The following is a 22,019-nucleotide window of genomic DNA, read 5'->3' as shown; positions in this document are numbered from 1 at the left end:
CATACAGCACTGAAATTCTAGTCCATTTTCTAACCTCCATTACATTATATACTCCTTTTTGGATAAATTAAATAATCCTCAAGTGTTTTTCACAGTGCTTGGCACACGGCAAGGCGCCCTATAAACATCAGCTAGGAGGGACCACGTTACTCATTGTTGTAGTTTCCACAGTGTCCTGCACAGAGGAGGTGCTCAGCAAGTGTTTGCCGCATCCTCCGAGGCTGCCTTATCTTCTGTTGGTCCCCTGCCTGCCCTACAGAAAGCTCTTCCCCCGTACTTACTGGCGTCAGCACGAAGAACCTGAGAAAAGGAGACGTTAGGTTCCAGGTTACACAAATCCATGGCAGAAAAATCAGCAGTGGAGGAGGAAATACACTGTTTATTTACAATTCTTTCACTTTATCCACAATTTCCCATACAAACATAAAAACTAAAAAAATAAAACCACCACTTGGGAACACAAGTGTCTTTCTTTAATTAGTCCATCGAGGGAGGGTCACAGCCCTCTCACTCTGTGAAGGAGACTATTGAGGCACACTGAAGGGGAAAAGGAAAGGGCTAGAAAGAATGCCTGAGAAACAGCTCCCGATGAGAAATGTAACATGCCAGCGTGGTGGGCTTCACTGGCAGACTCAGGGCCTTACCCACAGGGGAAAACTGCCTGGCTTTCCAAGAGGGTGCCGGCTGCCTGCCACCTCTTCACTACCAAACACCCAACATCCAACACAGGTCACACATCTCATGAGCTGTGTGGGGTGTGATGGTGAGTCGGGGACACCGAACACCTCTCTCTCTGGGAAGAGCCCAAAACCCCAGGGACACACAGGAACCCCTCTCCTTGGCACTGAGCATCAGTCACAGCTTCTGTCTTGAATACAATGCTGACTTAAAAATGTAAAAACAAAAGCCCTCCCCAGCTTCCAGGGGAAAGGCAGGGGCTAAAACATGCAGAAGGGCTTCTGCCTCTGTAGTCCTCTCTCTGGGAGGCTGCTAGGGGAGAAGGGTGGGGAGCTCTGATCGCTGAAGACGTGTAAGGGGCACGGCAGATGCTCCACAAAGGCCTGGGGCAGGGATTGAGGGGCGGGGGGCGGGGAGAGAAAAACTCTGAGACACTGATGCTTGGGTTGGCTGCCACCCGGTCTTCAAAGCAGCTCCATCTGCTTGGCTGTGCTCACTCTAGCAGACTCCCATTCACTTCCCTCACAGGAGGGCACCCAGAAACCAACCTGGAGGTGCTGAAGCCACCTGCCTGGCAACTTCATTTGTGCTAGTGACCTAGATTGCTTTCACATGTTGATGCACATTATAAATATAAAATCATATCTGCTACAAAGAAGACATATATTTATACATCTTTACCCATATACATAGTAACACAATTTACACATAGTATCTTGGAGTGGGTCATCATGGAAAAAGGGTCTGGAGAGGTAAAAAGCCCCTTCTCCCTCCCCTGCCCTGATCCTTCTCAAGGGATGCTTGTGTATGTGGTCACTGGGGCCCTTCCCAGCTGGTTGCAATGGGGATAGTCTGGACACAGACATTCAGACATGTAACTAAATGCTGATGGGTGTGTATACCCACATACACACACAAACGCAGGCACACATACAGATGTCTGGTGAGAAAAGGAAAAATGAAATTCCTAGCCCTTGGGTGTAGGCCTCTTCCCAGAGTTATAAGCATCAGTGCCTCCTCCATCTGAGAACAATGGTCTTAAAAAGCTGCCCGTCACTGGCTCAGACTTGGGCAGAAGGGGAAAGGCTAGGAATTGGGGGTAGAGGGGAGGGGCCAGGAGTCTTTTGAAAACATAAGGCGTTTTTGACCTGTGAGCAAATCAAACTATGTCACAAAAAAGCAACAGTATCAGTTGGAGCTGGGAGGCAAGAGACAGCCAGTCCAGGTAGGGCAATGTGACTGGAGACCCTGAGCCTTCCCCTGCCTCTGTCCAGTTTCTTTTAAAGGGGCAGACAACCCTGTACCTCCTTTTCTGTCCTCTCCCAGAGCTGGGCCCATCCACACGTCATGGAATACTGACAGTGGTCCAGGAGAGCCATCTGGAGACATGGAGTGGTGGACAGGCACGCCAAAAAGTTAAGACCTGGGTGGCGGATGTGAGCTTTTTACAGCAGGAGTGGTTCCTGGCCGGGGTCCACGGCTCGCACAGTGGCCACAGTGATCAGATTGCCATCAGAGATGGGGGCAGTCTGGGTCCCCGCGGGGAGACAGCACCTATCGGCGGTAGTGATTGGGGGCGTCGGCAAACATGTACTTGAGTCTATACGCCTCAGCGAGGAGCAGCCCAATCTCTTCGTTGCCCCAGTGTATCGTAGGTAGGTTTTGTAGCAGCATGAGGAGACCCTGGAATGCAAGAAAGGACTTTCATCATTTTATCACTGACCAAGGGACCGGCAGGCCCTGGAATGGAGCCCCTTCTCCTGGGTCATGCATCCCAAGGGTCTGATCTCCCTCCTCCCAGGCGGCACACAGCCCTTGGCCCCTAGTTCACCTTCAGGAAGGCTTGAATAGCCTCTGCTGAGTCTCTGATCCACTAACACCTGCTTCTTTAATAATATTATAAATAGAGAATGACAACAATAAATAAGGATCTTTAAAAGAGAAAAATAATCACTCATCATCCAAATATACCTCTCTTAATTTCAAAGTATTCCTTTTTAGTCTTTTTTCACACGCATATTTCTTTAAATAGTTGTAATAATAATTATGATTTTACATGTTTTTTTAAAAATTTTATTTATTTATTTTGGCTGTGTTGGGTCTTCGTTTCTGTGCGAGGGCTTTCTCCAGTTGTGGCAAGCAGGGGCCACTCTTCATCGCGGCGCGCGGGCCTCTCACTATCGGGGCCTCTCTTGTTGCAGCACAGGCTCCAGACGCGCAGGCTCAGTAGTTGTGGCTCACGGGCCTAGTTGCTCCGCGGCATGTGGGATCCTCCCAGACCAGGGCTCGAACCCGCGTCCCCTGCATCAGCAGGCAGACTCTCAACCACTGCACCACCAGGGAAGCCCTACATGCTTTTTAACCATCCTTTTCTACTATAATTTTTGTGTTTTCCCATGCAGCCTTCAAAAATGATTATTCTCAATGTCAGTATTCTAGCATGTGGCTATACCTTAATTGACTCAACCTGTTTCCCTTTTTTCCTTTTTATTAGATACTTAATTTGTTTCCTTTAAGGAAACAAAACAAAACAAAACCTTTATTGATAAGGCTGCTATGTACCCTTTTGCATTTGACATCTTTCTCTGAATCCCAATGTTCACTTGTAATCACTTTATTTATCCTCTGCCCTGTTCTCCAAAGACTCTCCTCAACCAACCTGTCCAGCTGATTTCCCACTGTTCCCAACATATGAGCCTCATCCAGCCAGGTCCACTTCAGCCACATTTATCTGTGCCTCCAGGGTTTAATTTAGGTTGTTCCTTTCACTTGGAACACCTCCTCTTTTCTCCTTTCCCTATCTAAATCTTATTCAGTTTTCAAAGCCCAGGTCCCTCAAACAGCTCCATGGAGATAGCCTATTAAAGAGGATATTAGAGTAAAAGATGAATGTGAGGATTTCCTTGGTGGCGCAGTGGTTAAGAATCCGCCTGCCAATGCAGGGGACACGGGTTCGAACCCTGGTCCGGGAAGATCCCACATGCCGTAGAGCAACAAAGCCCATGAGTCACAGATACTGAGCCTGCGCTCTAGAGCCCACAAGCCACAACTACTGAGCCCACGTGCCACAACTACTGAAGCCCGCACGCCTAGAGCCCGTGCTCCACCAACAAGAGAAGCCACCTCAATGAAAAACCCACCTGCCGCAACGAAGAGTAGCCCCCACTCGCCGCAACTAGAGACAGACCGCGCACAGCAATGAAGACCCAACACAGGCAAAAATAAATAAATTAAATAAATAAATTTATAATAAATAAAGTAATTAAATAAATTTTTAAAAAATGAATGTGAGGGCTTCCCTGGTGGCGCAGTGGTTGAGAGTCCGCCTGCCGATGCAGGGGACACGGGTTCGTGCCCCTATCCCGGAAGATCCCACATGCCGCGCAGCGGCTGGGCCCGCGAGCCATGGCCGCGGAGCCTGTGTGTCCGGAGCCTGTGCTCCGCAACGGGAGAGGCCACAGCAGTGAGAGGCCCGCGTACAGCAAAAAAAAAAAAAAAAAAAAAAAAAAAAAAATGAATGTGAGACTTTAGGTTATCTCTGTAATTTAGCTACCCATGCTTCTGCTGCTACTTTGTGTTCTTTCTCTGTCTTCTTTCTGAACTGGATATTCTTCTTATTTTTCTGATTATTAAAGAAATAGTAGCAAGACAAAACCCAGAGATAAAAAGAGACTGACAGATTTGATACAATTTTGAAACCTCAATATGCGGAGGCACAAAAACAAGGTTAAAATATAAGAAACTGACTGCAAGAAAATATAACACTTATAAAAGACAAAAGGTTAATAAATAACCACAATAAAAAAAAGGAGTACCTACAAATCAGTAAGAAAAAAAGGAAAACCATCAAATGGAAAAAACGGATGAGAATAGATATATACAAAATATCAATGGCCCACCAACATGCTAGAACCCTGCCTTTGGCTGATTTGCACCATCCAGCAATGCTTTGTAGTTTTCAGTGTAGAGGTCCTGCATATCTTTTATAAAATTTCTTCCTTTAGCAATAGAAATTTAGCAGGGCACAAAGCTGCCTCAGCACATCAAGGCTATGTATGGCCAGCATGATTAAGTTCTGGCCAATTTTGGAGACAGTGTAACTCCTGGGTTCTGCCCTAAGCTTACCCTTCTCTCCTTCCTAGAAAATGGCTATGAATGGAGGAGTGGAAGTGGTCATCTTAGACCGTAAGAATAAAGCTATGTGTTGAAGATGGCAGAGCAACATAAGAGAAGAAATCCGCGTCCCCGCTACTCTGGAGCCCTGTTAGCCCTGGGCTCCGACACTCAGACTGTTAGTTGAAGAGAAGTAAACAACTACCTTGTTTTATGCCACTATCATTCTCTGGTCTTGGTTTCAAGAGACAAGTTTATATCATCTTAACAAACACAGGCCACATCTATCAAAACCAGAAATGCAGGTAATTCCCTGGCGGTCCAGTGGTTAGGACTTGGAGCTTTCACTGCCGGGGCCCGGTTTCGATCCCTGGTCAGGGAACTAAGATCCCGCAAGTTGTGGCAGTGCGGCCAAAACAAACAAACAAACCAAAACAAAACCAAAACAAAAAACCAGAAATGCACATGGTCTCTGATCCAGCAACTCAACTTCTATGTACCTCTCCTCAGGAAATATTCACACTCCTGTACAAGGGTCTGCACTGCATCACTGCTTCAAATAGTGGGGAAAAGGACACGAGGGAAGTGTCTTGTCAGTATGGGACACTTAGATAAACCAGTTATCCAAATCATGAAATACAAGGCATCACCTGTAAAATGAAGCAGGCCTACATATGCCAAGGTGCAAAGATATCAAAGACATTTTAGGGGGGCGGGGGAACAAGCAAGTTGCAGAAAAATACTCATAGTACGATCCCACTGAAGTAGAAGAAAAAACACAACTATATGTTTGTATATGTACATAAGTATATAAAATTTTTAGAAGGCTAGGTGGTAAACTGTTAACAGTGGTTACCTTTGGGGATGGGAGACTTTCACTTTTTCTCATCATACGTCCCCTTGTTTTCAATTTTTACAATAAAGTCTTTGTATATTACCTACTTATAAAATTTTTTTTCGAGTAATACACATTCTCTGGAAGTTTAAAGTTTTGTTTACTTTGTAAAAAAGTAAAAAATCAAAAAATAAATTACCCTTAACTTTATAATCAAGAGGAAGCCACGTTTAAACGTTTTGGCATATTTCCTTCTAGTCCTTTTTCTGCACATTTTACACAGTTGAAATACTTTCTCTAAATAATTTTGAATCTGTTTAGCATTTATCATAAGCATTTCCTCTAATATTAAAAACTCCTTTTAGACATTTTCAACGGCCAAAGAATTTTCCATGATGCAGATGTACCATAATTTACATCTTCCTGCTTTGAGCATTTAATCATTTCTAGTTTTTCACTATAATGAAATTACAATGAACAGCCTTGTGCAAAAAGCCATATTTTAGATGATTTCCTCGGGCTAAGTTCCTAGGAATGCAATTACTGTATCAAAGGGCATGAACATTTTAAAGGTACTTAAAGCTCATCCAGAAAAATGCTCATTTCCCTAGATCTCTACCAGCACTGAATACTCTCATTCAACAAACTTTGTTAATTGTAACTCCTGTCCCTGAGATTTCCAAGCCTGAGAACAGAACTCAAAGCCATAAGTCAAGGGAATTCCCTGGTAGTCCAGTGGTTAGGACTCTGCGCTTTCACTGCCACGGGCCTGTGTGGCGCAGCGAAAAGAAAAAAGATAAATCTGTAAATTGGAAAACCCTGCACTCAAGTTATTATTTTAATGTTTTCACAATTTTTGTACAAGCATGTACTCATGTAATGTGAAAAAAATACAAAAATGGGGGAAATCATATAGATCTATGCTTTCTGACATTATAGAACACCCACTATATTTTGTACAGTGATAAAAAGAGGTTACAAAAACAACATATACAAAATGTTTCCATGAACAGTTATGTACATACAATATGTTTTTATTCATATGGATTTGCATGGCAAAATGTCTGGAAGGAGATATATCACCTTTGTGTGGTAAGATTTCAGGTAACTTTTTTTTTTTTCTTTTTGCTTACTGGTAGTTCTAATTTTTCTATAATGGTTACACACACCTGCATAATTGACAAGCAAAAATAACCAACAAAGGGGTGACCTCTCTAGAAGAGAATATTCTTTGATAGGAGAAGCTCTACCTGTAATTTCCAATTCTTCTAGTCTTGCTAGAAACCTCCCAGAAGCCTTGAAATATTTCTTCCCCTGACCAAAGTCAACCTCCCACCTCTCTGAAGGGCAGGGAGGCTTAGGTGGAGGAACCATTCTGCCACCTGGTGGCCATGCCTAGGAACTGTGCTGCCCACACAATGCTGTAACAATGGGAACCCTGCCCATGCACTGATAAATTAGGGATAAAGAAGTAGAAACCAAATTATCATGTGTGGGGAAAGAAGGTGTTAATCACAAATCAGGTGCTTTAATCAAGGGGTAGAGAAGAGACACTGCTAGGGTGGGGAACAACTGAACATTTGTTACAAAGCCAGCTCATGGGAGCATTAAGCATAACATGCAGTCAGGTGAAACACTACAGTCGTGAGAAGACAGCTTGTAGGGCAAACAGCAGAGAGTGTTTCCACGTTAACAGAAGCGGGCAACGGCTTTCAGAAAAGAAAAGCTCAAAATGGCTGAAAAAGGTACCTTCTGAGAATCCACAGATTCCAAAGGAAACGGAATATTGCAGAGGAAGAATCTGAGCCATGTGTGAGGGGGTAGGGGGAAGACAACAATTAGACAAGGGGGCCAAAGGAGAAGGGATAGTAGGTAACAAGCAAAGAGGCCTTGGTAAGAAAAAATGCAGGGGAAAGTCATTAGAGAATGCCCGACAGATGGAAGAATTGATGAGGAAGAGGGGGACCATGAAACATAATAGTCTTCATAATGGTAATTATCATTTACTGAGCACTTACTACTCACCACATGGGGTTCTTCACATGTACTCTACTACCACATTTAATCCTCACATCAACTCTATGAGGCACTTATTATTACCTCCATCTTACCGATGAGGAGACTGGGGCACAGAAGTTAAGGAAGTTGCCTGGGGTCAGAGCGTAATGCTAGGCTGGGATTTGAACCCAGGCAATCTGGTTCTAGAGCTTGTGCTCATAACCACTATACTATATGCTGCATGCCTGGAGTAAGAAAAGTGGGACATGATGGAGAAGGAATGAAAAGAAAAGAAGTCATAGAAGAGGCTGTTTGAAGGAAATCTGGAAGAGCTGATTAATTTTACTCTGTAATAAGGGCCAAGGACAACCAAAGAGGATGAGTAATAATTAACAGCAAAGAACTTACAGGTCACATTAAATATATACTATTAAATATGAAACTGTGTACAGAATCACCTAGCAATACTAGAACATTCTTTGCAAACGTTAAGTGTATTCAGGCATGTAAAAATACTTTCCTAGTCAAATCAGTATTTTGAAACAAATCCCTCGTTTTGAGAATCAGTGAGGCAGCAAAACAATTCCCTTGGTCTCAATAAAAACTTTCAAAAACATGTCCTTGTATGTAAACTTTTTCAGTCAAGCGTATTCATAGGCTTCCCTGGTGTCAAAGCACCTAGTACAAGTTCCCCCACCAGAGAAAGCCGAGTCCCCCTCCAATGTTTGTTTTGTTTACATGTTGAGGAATCGTGCCCTTTCTCACACCAGCTTGTTCTTGGTGGAAGATCTTTAGGTCCCAGGGTTGTCTCTGAACCCTTCTGGGCAGGATTCAAACTGGCAATTTACTGGATATCTGTGAAGATGGGGCCTGCATTTGGGCAATGTTTCACAATCCTACCCTTAAGTCCCTGCAGAAGTGGTGGGTGGACGCCATCTGGTTCAAGGGATTTATTTACATTTAGTTTGTTATTTAGGCCTGGAACATCCCACGGGCTTAGCACTATTTCATTTAATAACTCTGACCTATCTCCGACAGAAGTCAGTTTCAGAGTGGGAATCTCTCCAAGGTTTTCTTCCATAAGATGAAAGCAAAGGATTCTAAGACCAGCTGCTACTCTGGTTTAGAGTCATCAGCTGGTCCCACAACTCCTCTGCCAGTTCCCTTTTTATGTATTTAAAGGAACTGTGGTTATTAGTCTTAGAGTTCCCTGCCTGGGGCTTCTCAACATCACTTCTGAGTCATCTGTGGGGTCCCATGCTCTCCTAGACTCTCAAATATGCTGCTTTTCCCAAGGGGACGCTTTAGGCTGCAGGTGACCAGGCATTTGCTCAAGTGCCTGTTCTCTCTGACTTACATAAAATAATGTATCTAGGAAATTATTACCTCCATAATAATGGAGGAGGGGGAGGGGGGCCACGTAAACCAAGCTCACGTGCCCCAGGAAGTGCCTGGCCAGGCCCTGAGGGAGAGGCATCAGAGCATAATCCATGCCCCGAGCACAGATTCCAGGTCTCTACACTTACTCCCTGGGTGATCTTGGCCTAGTCAATCTCTCTCTGTGACTCAGTTTCCCCATATGTGAAATGGGGGTAGTGATTACAACTTATCTTGTGGGACTGTTGCAATGAATTAACATAGAGAGACATTTAGGATAGTGCCTGGTACATTAAAAGTACTAAGAAGTAGTTAGATTGAACCTTATTAAATTGCCAATACTTGATTGTTTTGACCTATAAAAATAATTTCATAAGATGCAACCTAACATTATCACCATTATTCTATTACGCCAGCCCAGGCTGAGGGCCAGAATTGCCGAGGCCCCCTCTACCATGAAAGAGCCTTGGTGCAGCTCTGCTGGAAGCTCTCATTTGAAGCAGCCTATGACCCTGTCTGCCCCTACAGCACCTGTGCACGGACACGCCTGAGGTTCCCTTGCTCAGAGGTCTCAGGAAGGAAACTTCTTTTTTTTGTTGTTGTTGGCTGCGCTGCGATGTGGGATCCTAGTTCCCTGACCGGGGATCAAACCCGTGCTCCCTGCAGTGGAAGTGCAGGGTCCCAACCGCTGGACCACCAGGGAAGTCCCAGAAACCTCTTAAAGTGAGCCTCCTGTGTCAGTTTTTGGTCCCCTCTCCCAGGCAGACCCCAGACAATCGCCCAGCTAGGGAGAGGTAGATAGATGCCTTTCTTCTGGGCACTCTCACCACAGCCGGGGCACCGCCCTTTGCCCCTGCACCCTCTGAACACCTCCTCTCCAGCCCCATTTGGTCATCCAGCTTGGTTTCACCCAGGATTAGCCTAGCACAGTTTACTCAGATAAGTTTAAAACCACTTAGAGACTTGGGTTTCTAAAGCTGTCTTCACTTCATTGCTCCCCGGACTCAGAGAGTACATTGCAGGAAGTAATATTAGTGATAATAAGCTCACTGTTTTGAGGGCCATATGCAAAGTACACCAACAGCTTCACATGTAGTGATTTGTATAATCCTCATAATAGTCCTAGGAGGTAAGTACTCTCATCCCCATTTTACAGGTAAGAAAACTGAGGCATAGAGGGCCAATTTACTTGCTAAAGGTTGCACACCTAGAAAAATGGCAGAGCTAGGGTTTGACCCCAGGCAGACCGGCCCCAGAGACCGTGGCTTAACCACTGTACTATTCTGCATAGTCCCCAACTTTAGAAGGAGGGTTGCTGCGTCACCCTATACCCTCAGCTGGCTCCCCTTCTCTGCTCTTTAAGGGTGATACATCGTCAGTCTGCTGAAACTGCCACAACTCTAACTTTTATATCTGCAGCTACTTCACCTGATTTCTCTTCAAGTCACTCAGCTTTTAGCGCTAAAAACTTCTCTCCCCCAGACTAGGCCTGTCTGGCTCTCTGGGATACCTGTATTCACTGACAGAGCTTCCTCTGCAGTGATTTCATTGCAGGCAGCCCTTTAGCAGTTAGGATGTACGGGCCTTCTTTCTCTACAGAGGTCACAGAACAGCATCTCACAACCCCACACAACGCTCTTCTGCCCTTGTTCCTCACACCCGTGCCATGCTTCTCTCTCCTAAGGGACACCGCTCGTCTATCCTAACACAGCCAGGTGCAGTTTTTCTTTTATTATTCATAGAATTATAGAACTATGGAGTTAGAAGGAACTTTAATCACCCATTCTGTTTTGTCTAAAGGAAAGAGGGGAGACTCCTCTATGAGTAGGACTAGCTTAGGTGCTAATAAGCTGACAAAAAGTCCACTGTCATTCTGTGGGTTAGTGCAGAAAGACCTCAGGTCCATCAGATAATCGAATATGCTACCCAGCATAGAATACCTCCATGTCTACCAGAGTTTTAAAGTCACAGACTATTGTCCTGTACTCTATCGATATTGTGAATGGCTAAAGGCCATTCCAGGAATCACGTCCACCTCCCTGAGCTAATCTCGGAAGCACTTTTATCACATATGACAAGGCCCTCCGAGCCTGGCTCATGATAACCAAACTAGACTTTGTGCTCTCGATATCCTGCTCCACATCAACCACATTAACAAAACTGACAGCTCGCCCAGCACGTGGCCAGTCCAGGCCCTTGTTCTCATTTATCCTAGGGCGTCACACATGCTGCTGGTTGGCAGAAGCTGTGGAAGCTGTGGCTCTGTATCCACTGCCTGCAGCCTCGGCCCCATGGCTACCACCTACTCACAGAAGCCCACTCTTTCCTTTTTTCTTCCAAAGCCCTTCCTTGGGCAAATTGGGTCCTGTCTTTCCATTTATCTGCTGAACAGGCTTCTGTGCTTTAGCCACCTAACACCAATTATAGAGTGGGACTTCCCCGGGGGTCACTTGGAGATGCTGCTGTCCTTGAGAACGCCTACGGTATCAGTTAGAACTTAGAAAAACATTCAACCTCCTCTGGTTTTTCCCCTCCCTTTTTTTTTTTTTTTTTTGCGGTACGCGGGCCTCTCACTGCTGTGGCCTCTCCTGTTGTGGAGCACAGGCTCCGGACGCACAGGCTCAGCGGCCATGGCTTACGGGCCCAGCCGCTCCGTGGCATGTGGGATCCTCCCAGACCGGGGCACGAACCCGTGTCCCCTGCATCGGCAGGCGGACTCTCAACCACTGCACCACCAGGGAAGCCCCGTTCCCCTCCCATTTTTAAAAGGAATATCTACCCATTAAAACAAAAGCAACCCCCAAACCCCTCAGTTCAGCAACGGACAAAGCAGAAAAACAAAAGCCCACTGCCACCCCCAGAGATTACGACCACGAACTGCCTTCAGCCCTCTCTCTCTGCAGATGGCAGAGCCTGGCAACCTGTCTCCTCAATCCCCACTCCCCATCCCCCTGTCCTGGGTCCCCTGCAGTAGCTGCCTGGCTTCCGCCACCTCTTCAGGCTTCTTCACATCCCCGCCTCGGGTTCCAGGATGCTGGGCTCCCACTGGTCACCCCCCTGCCTCCTTTCCTGTCTGCCTCGCCTCCCTGACCTCTTGCGTAGGAGGGTGCAGGGCTCAGGCCTGGCCTTCTTCTCTCCTCTGTCCACTCCCACCTCCTTTGGATCTCATGCAAGGCGCTGGCTTTAAAGACCATCTAGCCAAAGGCTCCTAAACATACATGTCCAGTCCAGATTGTTCTCTCTTTCGACTCCAGACCCCTAAGATTTATCTACCTTTTCTACCTCTCCATTCAGATGTCTAATGGCATTTAGAATTCAACATGCCCAAAGCTGAACTCCTGATCTTCCTCCATAAACGTGCTCCTCCTACAGCTTCTCACAAACTGTAAAGCCACCCTGACTCCTCCCTTTGTCACACTCGACACACAATTCCTCAGGAATTCCTGTTGGCTCTATATCCAAGCTCAGGCCGCTTGTGACACCTCCACTCCACCATCCAGGTCCAAGCCACTCTCGTGTGTTACCTGGAGGACTTACACTAGCCTCCTGGGTGGTGTCCCTGCTTCCAGCCTTGCCCACACCTGCAGTCCACACCAGAGTGAACCTCTGAAACCGTAAGTCAGATCATCTCCCTCCTCTGCTCAAGACCCTCTTCCACTCAGAGTAAAAGCCAAAGTTCTTACTCTGGCTACGAAGTCCTCCATGATCTGGGTCCCTTGTGACTTCTCTGGCCTCACTTCTTCCTACTCTTCCCTTGGGCCACTCTGCTCCAGGCCACACTGGCCACCATCATGGTTCCACCAACAGCCCAGGCATATTGCGACCCCATGGCCTCTGCAAGCCTGTTCCTCCTGCCTGGACGCTCTCCCCGCAGATCCCCAGATGTCCACATGGCTCGCCCCCTCACCTTCTCCCAGCCTTTGCTCAAATGTCACCTTCTCAGTGAGCCTATTCTGACTACTTTGAAATTGCAACCTGTCCCTCCCCTACCACCTAATAATCCCTTTATCCTGCTCTACCTTTAAAAAAATTATATTTCTTATCTCCTTCTAACATTCATTTTAATTTACTATTTACTAGGCTTTTGTTTACTTTAAGTCTCTCCCCAACTAGTATGTAAGCTCTACAAGAGCAGAGTTCTCTGTTCTACTTTCTGTATGTCCTAGTCCCTCAATGGTGCCTAGTATGTCGCAGACATTCAACCAGTGCTGGTCAGCGAATGACTGAAAGGTCCCTTGGACCCGCCCAGCTGCTCTGCAGCCTTTCTGGCACTAAGACCCTTTCACACTGAAGAACTCTGGGCCCCAGTGCCTTCCTGCCAACTGGGAAGGGCACCCTCTTATGAGCATCCTTTCTCCTTTGCTCTTTCCAGCCAGGTACCTGCTGTGGTAGCTTCTATGCGCACAGCCCCACTAGAGGGATGACTCCCATTCCGACGCTCATCCCCCATGCAGGCGGAGCTCCAGGCCACTCACCTGAAAGTCCTCCTCATCCAAGATCTCTTTCCTCCACTTGATCAAGAAGGCTGCACACACGTAGAGATGAAAGTGGGAGAACCCTTCTGGTTCAGACTGGGGAGGGAAAAAACCGTTAGGTCTCCGAGCCCTCTCAGAGCCAATCCTTCTGCAAGGTGGGAAAGCAGAACAGCACCCTTTTAATGGCTGGGTGAGCAGAGGCCTGAAAAGATTTAGCAGAGGCCCTGCCCATGAGGCTAAGGCAGACACAGAGGTAGAAAGGAGGTGGTGGGAACTTCCGAGCAGCTATACTGCACACCCGGCAGGGAGCTGGGTGCCTCAGGGACAGGCTGGCATGGAGAAGGCAGGGGTCTCCTCATACCTGGTATGTGTCCCACAGGCGGATGGTGCAGCGAAGGGGAAGCTCCCGCATAAGCAGGTTGTTCATCCAACGAAAGGCAAACTGTAGGTATTCGACCTCGTACCTCCTGAAGTGACTATGTACCTGCTCTGAAACAGAAAGTATCATTGGCCCCCTGAGAGTAACCTAGGGGACTGGACCCTGAAAGAGTCACATGAGCCAGAAAGGTGGTTTCCATTTCTTTTCAGCCACTCTCCCTGGAGAAGCCAGACACAGAGGGGCCAAACGGGCATCTAACCATCCTTTACGTTTGATTCCACCACCTCACAGCAACACTGCATGGTTACTACTCAGCCCTGCATGTAGTAGAACTATTTGAACACCCCATAGTGATATTCTAGGGACCTTTCTTCCTTCACACGGCTGCTCGAGCCATAGAGCAGGAGACATAAGGCTCACTTGGCTGCTTGACCTTGGTACTCATCAGAGAAGAACCCAGAATGGAAAAGAACGGTGCAGGTCACCTTGGCCATCCTCCCACCAGTGAGGATTCCTCTTCAGCATCCCTGACAGATGGCAGCCAGCAGGGACTTAAACCGCCAGTGAAAGAGGTTCACCGACTCCACTCAAGGGCAGCCTCACCCACTGATGATTAAGTGATTCACCAGAAAGTGCCTTGTCGACACTAGCAGACACTAGCTCCCTCCCCACTCCCACCCCTTGGTATTGGTGCAGTATTCTGGAGCAACCCAAACAAACCTGACCCCTGTTCTACATGACAGCCCCTCAAATACTGCTTGACAGGATTAAAAAAGAAATCACGATCCTCCTCAGTTTCCTAATCTATAAATGGAGATAATCGTCCATACCTCAAAGTTTGGGGGAGAATAAAGTGAGAAAATAAAAGTGCTTACAATAGCACCTGCATGGGGCAAATACTTAATACAATTTTTGAAAAAGTAACTATCAACGATGGTTATTTCTGGGGAGTAGAATTTAAGGAAGGGGGAGGATTTTTACTTTTTATTCTGTGTTTTTCTCGAGTGTCTAAATTTTTGTAATGAGTAAGTATTACTTCTATAATTCAAAGCATAAAGATATATACATTTAAAAATCCACCATCCTAAAGTACTGTGCCTGTATTTTTCAGGTATTTTTGAGGGCTGGAAAAAGGGAAAAAAAAAAAAAAAAGGACAGGCCAGGCAGTGGCAAAAACCACAGCTCAGACCCTCTGGAACCTGGCCCTTGTCAGACAGCTTAGCACAGGCCCTGTACCAGGATCCAAGTGAGGGATGCAAGAGAGTTGGATGTGGGCCCCATCAAGGAGCTAACAGCTGGGCCAGGGCAATAATGCAAAGAGGCTAAAAGTATCCCACATACGATGCACAGGATAAAAATAGTAAATAATCCAACATGCTGGGAAGACTGAAATCCTAAGTCATAAAAGGAAGCTGGGGGCTTCCCTGGTGGTGCAGTGGTTGAGAGTCCGCCTGCCTATGCAAGGGACATGAGTTCGTGCCCCGGCCTGGGAAGATCCCACATGACGCGGAGCGGCTAGGCCCGTGAGCCATGGCCGCTGAGCCTGTGCGTCCGGAGCCTGTGCGCCGCAACGGGAGAGGCCACAACAGTGAGAGGCCCACATACCACAAAAAAAAAAAAAAAAAAAAAAAGGAAGCTGGAGTGAGTGGAACAAATCAGAGAAGGTTTTCATGGGAAGAGAACCTGGGAAAGGAGAAAGATACACAGTCTCTACACTGGGGAAGGGAATACTTTGGTGAAGCAGAAAAATCCATGATAGAAAACCGGACAATGGGACTTAACAGTTGTGTAGTAATTGGTGGAATTAATTGGTGCTAGAGATTCCTCTTAACAGAAGACCTCGCTGTCAGACCTCTACGTGACACTAATTCTGACTTCTCTCCCTGGGCCTCAGTTTCCTCATCAGTCAACAGCAGGGCTTCCTGAGTTGCCTTCAGTTCTAACACTCCATGATTCCGTACCAGAGCCAAGGACTTACTGTAGGGCTCCTGTTCCTCAAAGACATTCTGCTTCAGGAAGCCACAACTCATATTCCCCACCCAGACAGGTCACAGGGAGCTATGGGACGTCCTGCTGGGGTATCAGCCAGACCCGGGGACCCGGCATGGAGCCCAGGAGTCCTGAGTCACATCACAGCATGAAGGACAAGGTCAGACTACAGACTTGATGCTAAAAGCAATGGAGAGCACAGGAGGTTTCAGAGCAAAAGAGGGACATGACCAGAACAGTGCTTTGGAAAGATGCAGGTGTGTGATAGATGGTGTGGAAGAGCAAAGAGTATGGAGAAGGCAAGTCCTTCTAGGAGGAAGTTGCAAAAATCCAAGCAAGGCTGGACCAGAGCTGTGACTATGGACATCGAGAAGAAAGAGTGAATTTGAGGAGAGATGCTGAAGGAGGACTGCCAGACCTGTGGTAGAAAACTAAGGAGAGAAAAGAACTTGACATAACAGCAGAGTTCTCACCTCACCTTCCGGTTGAGATGTGGAAGGATGCCAGTGCCGCCAACAGCATAGAGTGAATTGAAAAGGGTCGTGGCTAGGAAGGGGGCTGAGTTATGCCCACAAGCATAACTGGCTTGTGTCAGAATCACACTGTGCTATTGCTAGAGAATTCTTCCTCTGAACCTACCATCAATCCGACTGACAAGCTCTTCTAGTGCCTTGACCTTCTTCTGGATCCCTGGTTGTGCAAAGGTGTAGTTATCCTGCAAACAACATAGGACTCAGGATGAACCAAACAGTCGTGCCACCATCCCTCATATTCACTGAAATACATTTATAAAACACAAGCTGTTTTTCCGAAGCTGGTGCCAGTGTTTTGGGGAACAAAGGAATCTCACAGAACAGCAGAGTGTGAGGAAAGCCTAAAAGAGCCCTGGGCTGTGGAGGCAAACCGCATGGCCCGGGAGCACAGAAGAAAGGAGGGGTATAGTCTGATGACAAAGGCAGGGCAACAATGGAAACCTCCTTAGGCTCCAGGGGACACTAGACCATTGCCTTTTGAAAGCTGTAAAGCTAATGAACGAGGTAAAGATGGATGGACCAAAAAGGGGGGGAGCCATGCTGGGTGGGGGGCCCTGTATGATACAGAAGAACAACAAGGAACCCAAAGGGCTGCAGGGAGCCCCAACCCAGGTGTCCCACAAGGGCAGAACCACTCACCTGTATCCCATCCAGCAGTTTGCTCATGCACCAAAAGCTGTCGGCTTCTATGCTTCGCAGCATGTCCTGAGACAAATTGGTCACGTCAAAGTTCTCCACGTCCTCTTCTGTAAAACAAAAGGTGAAGAAAGTCCGGAGGTCTTCTCCAAAAAATGGAGAGAGAAAGACAGAGTCTAGTATCTTCAACAGGGTCCTTAAGGCCAGGAGAGAGCCAGGCTAACGCGATGCCAAGGAACAGGGGCCTGCCCTCCCCGTCCCCTTGTCAGATGGGCAAATGTGTCCCAGGAAGGCTCTTGAGGATCTCCTTACAATGCTGAACAGGCCATTTCTCACACCAGTTTTGCTGGGTCCAACACATCTTCCTCTTCCACTGCATTTGTTCATTTAGTTTGAGGAAAAAAAATACTTCGGGCCTCCTGTTCAAAGAGCTATATCCAGGGGCTTCCCTGGTGGCACAGTGGTTAAGAATCTGCCTGCTAATGCAGGGGACATGGGTTCGAGCCCTGGTCCGGGAAGATCCCACATGCCGTGGAGCAACTAAGCCCATGAGCCACAACTACTGAGCCTGTGCTCTAGAGCCCGTGAGCCACAACTACTGAGCCCTCATGCCACAACTACTGAAGCCCGTGCACCTAGAGCCTGTGCTCCGCAACAAGAGAAGCCACTGCAATGAGAAGCCTGCGCACTGCAACGAAGAGTAGCCCCCGCTCGCCGCAACCAGAGAAAAGGCCATGCGCAGCAACGAAGACCCAACGCAGCCAAAAATAAAATAAATAAAATAAAAATAAATGAATTTTTAAAAAGAGCTATATCCAGCTCCCTGGAGATGGTCTGGAAAAATTCTTTGATTTCAGAAATTCACTGAACTGTCTAGCACACTCACACAGGTAGTGAGAAAAGGTGGGATCAGGTAGCCCCAATAGTTCATTTTAAAGATGGGATCCCCCAGTTCTGACAAGGCAGACCCATGGCCTCACCACTCAGAAGTGAAGATGAGTGTGTGAAGGAAGATGGCCCAAACCCGTGAAAGCTCCCAGGATTTAATCTCACCAATCTGGTAGTTATCAAGATGGGTTCTGCAAAACCTCAATCCTATAGGATACTCAAGAAAAAAGGTTCCACAGACAAATATGGTTGAGAAATGCTGCATTATATATCCTCGTCTTGGAGATTCACGAAGATCATAGCACACAAAAGGATTTGAGAGGTTATTAGACATTCTGCATTAAGTAAATCTCCTTAACCTTGCTTACCCAGCATTTCCCCAGCTTCTTTAGCCATGGGACCTCTTTTAAAGAGGATCGCCTATTAGCGTCTCATGGAAATCCCAGACTAAATGACAAGAGTGAGAGGTTGTCTATCTGGTCTGAGATACAAGCGGGGAGAATATAAGAGTCTTCTAGAAGAAGGAAGAGGTCACGTGATGTTTCCTTCCTGCCAGAGAGAGGTGGACAAGACAGGCCACCTCAACCTAGAGGTCCCTGCATGCCTGTCAGAGGCCACACATGGAAATGTTCAGGCCCTTGAGTTCTGTGCCAAACGCAGCTTATCTCCTTGGAGGCCTGTTTTGAAAACAGGGTGTTCACTGCAGTCCCTGGTGCTGCAGAGAGACACAGGCATGTGATGAAATGTATTCTCTTTCATTTATGAGAATTATTACTCTATTTAGACCTATATCTGAACCTTCTTCGGGAAATGTGTAAGAACTCTCAGATTCTCATCCTGTATAAACAGCGTTTTTCTAATGGACATCAAGGGCTGTAAAAACCCTTTTGGGGAGGGCGGGGTGCTTTGTCAGAAAAGCTATGACCCTGGGAACAGTGTAAAAGTCCATAGTTAATACAAGTAAAGTGTCAACAACAGTGCCTGGCACACAGTAGGCACAATATAGTTTATTTTAGATGAAGTTTACTAGGAATTTGTAATGACATGGGAAAGCATGTCACAGCATTGAGGGAAAGGAATAAAGTACAAAATGATTTACGGTTTACTCTCAACTACTGCACATACAATATTTATGTGTTTATATAATCACAGAGGAAAGACAAAATATATCACAAAGGTTTACAGTGCTTATTCCCAAGGTGGTAGGGATAAAGAATTTTTATTTTATTTAAGCCTTACTATTCAAAAATTCTACAATAAGCATAATTTTTATAGTCAGGAAAAAATGCACATGATTTTAGAAAAAAGGGGCTACCACTGACTACATCTGCCTTTCACCACCAAAAAAGAACAAACAAGATTTTGTAAAACAACACTAAGCCTGAAGAAATGAAGACTTAAGATAATATATAAAGGTCCGTCTGAGAAACCACGCAAAAAAAAAATCCTTCCAAAAAATACCATCTTTGGGGGCTTCCCTGGTGGCGCAGTGGTTGAGAGTCCACCTGCCGATGCAGGGGACATGGGTTCGTGCCCCGGTCCGGGAGGATCCCACGTGCCACGGAGCGGCTGGGCCCGTGAGCCATGGCCGCTGGGCCTGCGCGTCCGGAGCCTGTGCTCTGCAACGGGGGAGGCCACAACAGTGAGAGGCCCGCGTACTGGAAAAAAAAAAAAAATCTTTCTATTTTTCTAACTTAAACACTTATTGTATAGTGGGGGCTTGTGTGTGGGGGGAGTGGCCATATATATACTATTAATTTAATTAAGCGATACTGGGCTCTAAGACCCAGCTCATAAAATTTCCTTTTTCTTGTTGCTTCATCTTACATTTCTAAGATCCTTGCGTGTTGCTGTACAGACCTCTAGTTCACTGCCCCACACAGAGCACCACCCCTTTACATATCCGTTCCCCCCATGGATGGATATCCAGGTGCCTCCAACTCCCACTACCATGAACAATGGCCAGAGGAACCATATGAGAACCACTCTGGGCCACAGGTTCAAGTGACCTAACCTCAGGTACCACCAGACCACTCTCCAGGACCAGACCCCCAGCAGTGTGCTAGGGAAGCGTGTGTTCTCCTTTTTAGTGAACAAGACTGATCACACCAACCTTCCAAGGCAGTAGTTCCCTCTTTATGAAAATAGGGTTGTGGAACTTCCCTGGTGGTGCAGTGCTTAAGAATCCGCCTGCCAATGCAGGGGTCAGGGTCCGATCCTTGGTCCGGGAAGATTCCACATGCTGTGGAGCAACTAAGCCCATGCACCACAACTACTGAGCCTGCGCTCTAGAGCCTGTGAGCCACAACTACTGAGCCCATGAGCCACAACTACTGAGCCCGCATGCCACAACTACTGAAGCCCACGCGCCTAGAGCCCGTGCTCCACAACAAGAGAAGCCACTGCAATGAGAAGCCCGTGCACCGCCACAAAGAGTAGCCCCCGCTCGCCACAACTAGAGAAAGCCCGCATGTAGCAATGAAGACCCAACACAGCCAAAAATTAAAAAATAATAAATTTATTAAAGAAAAAGAAAATAGGGTTGTAAGAAAAAAATGAAAGCCACAAGGAAGGCTCAAGACAAAACCACTCCCACTATTCATACACGTTTCCCAAAAGAAAATCCAGAGTGCCACAATAATTTGAAGGGTCTTTTCCTACCTGGGCATTCTACCATTCCAGAACATTGCAGTGGGAATGTCACTGGGAATGGAAACCACACACAGCAGAGTAACAAGGGAGAAAGAGCCTGGGTCCCCAAGTAGACTGGGGAGCACAGCTGCCACATCAGCCCTGGTGACCTGTGGCTTTTCTGTCAGACAGAAGAGCACGTGGCTAAGAGCACAAACTGGAGCCAGACTGTGTGGCTCAAATCCTGGCTCTGTCACTCACGACCTATGTGGCTTTAGGCAAGTGACTTTACCTTTCGTGCCTCAACACCTCATCTGTTAAGGTGGTAATATCCTACCAGTGTCAATGCACATTGTAAGGATTAAACAAGTCAATACACGAAAAGTGCTAACAGTGCCTGTCATAAGCATTATGCAAATGTCAGCTAGTATTATTGCTATTATATGAGGAACAAATAAACTTCTACCTTGTTTAAGCCACTGTTATTTTAGATCTCTGTTATTCGCAGCCAAACCTAACCTAATTCCAAACGTACCTAAAGAATAAAAGTCAATTTTCAAAGCTTTCCATTTCCACCTTCTGGTCTCAAGGAAGAAAACTGAACATGAGGTTTAAGTTGGTAAGATACAGCTCTCAGTAACTGTGCCTGTTCCAAATCTTTAGCTGTCCAGGGGGGAAAGGGACCAGATACGATGCTGAACCCTCTCTTGGGGACTCGAGTTGGGGGTTGTTGTTTCCCCATGTTCTGCCCTTACGCCTGGCCTGCCTGTTAGCCCATGGCTTTCACGGTCAGTGGGAGAGCTCACCAGCATTTCAGAGAGTGGGAGGAGAGTTTAGTTTTAGTGTTCCGGCTGCTGGGAGGGTAAAATTCACACATTCAGTCAAAAACTGTGAGCTGAGTGCACCACCAAAAAGCAGCAGAGAAGGGGAGGCCCAAATGCTCTCTGAAGGGCTTCATTCAGCATAAACAGTCTGTTCAGAAGGATCATTAAACGTCCCACTTGAGAGAAAATTCAACATATAATTGAAGCTGGAACAGGAAACCATGCCAGCAACACAGTCTCCAATGAGGGCAGCGTCTCTGGTTGTTATTATGCAGCGTTCAGCAGCCAGGACTCAGAATGGAGGGAATGAGATTTTAAGGGATATTTTATGGCTGTTTTAAGAGGCAAAGCATCCAAAAAGAGGAAACCCAAAAGCTCTTTATAAAAATCAAATCGCCCATTCCGGGCTTGACAAGAACATGCTGTCAAGCCCGGCATTATTAGCTGATAAAATGTACCACCTGAGTGGTAACCCCAGTCAAGTATTTATTTTTCTGAGAACTCCAGATCTCGGGCCTAAAATCAGCCTCACCTATGCCTCAAACACTCCCCTACAGCTTCGGGAAGAACGGCTTTTGCTTAAACTGACAAGAGTTAACTTGTCCACTAACTGCTTTAGGCATGTCCCAGGAACCATCTGTGATCGCAGGGCAATTTCTAGAT

The 22,019-nt window shown here is 46.6% G+C and overlaps 1 protein-coding gene across 1 annotated transcript in view; it reads right to left on the bottom strand.

The window, feature by feature from the left end:
• Positions 1 to 451: 451 nt before the first annotated feature.
• TBC1D22B (TBC1 domain family member 22B) overlaps positions 452 to 22,019 on the bottom strand; it is a 64,568-nt gene continuing 43,000 nt past the window's right edge. Inside the window, exons 9-13 of the mRNA XM_081246602.1 lie at positions 17,017 to 17,123; positions 16,484 to 16,559; positions 13,838 to 13,965; positions 13,477 to 13,572; positions 452 to 2,361 (exon numbers count right to left, since the gene is read on the bottom strand). Of these exons, the coding sequence (XP_081102728.1) occupies positions 2,233 to 2,361; positions 13,477 to 13,572; positions 13,838 to 13,965; positions 16,484 to 16,559; positions 17,017 to 17,123 (536 nt within the window). The 3' untranslated portion in view covers positions 452 to 2,232. The remainder of the gene's footprint in view (positions 2,362 to 13,476; positions 13,573 to 13,837; positions 13,966 to 16,483; positions 16,560 to 17,016; positions 17,124 to 22,019) is intronic.

This window comes from Mesoplodon bidens, assembly GCF_964165515.1.
Source record: "Mesoplodon bidens genome assembly, chromosome: 10".
Taxonomy (NCBI): domain Eukaryota; kingdom Metazoa; phylum Chordata; class Mammalia; order Artiodactyla; family Ziphiidae; genus Mesoplodon; species Mesoplodon bidens.
The sequence above is the reverse complement of the archived record's forward strand: the minus strand, read 5'-3'. Positions and strand labels throughout refer to the sequence as shown.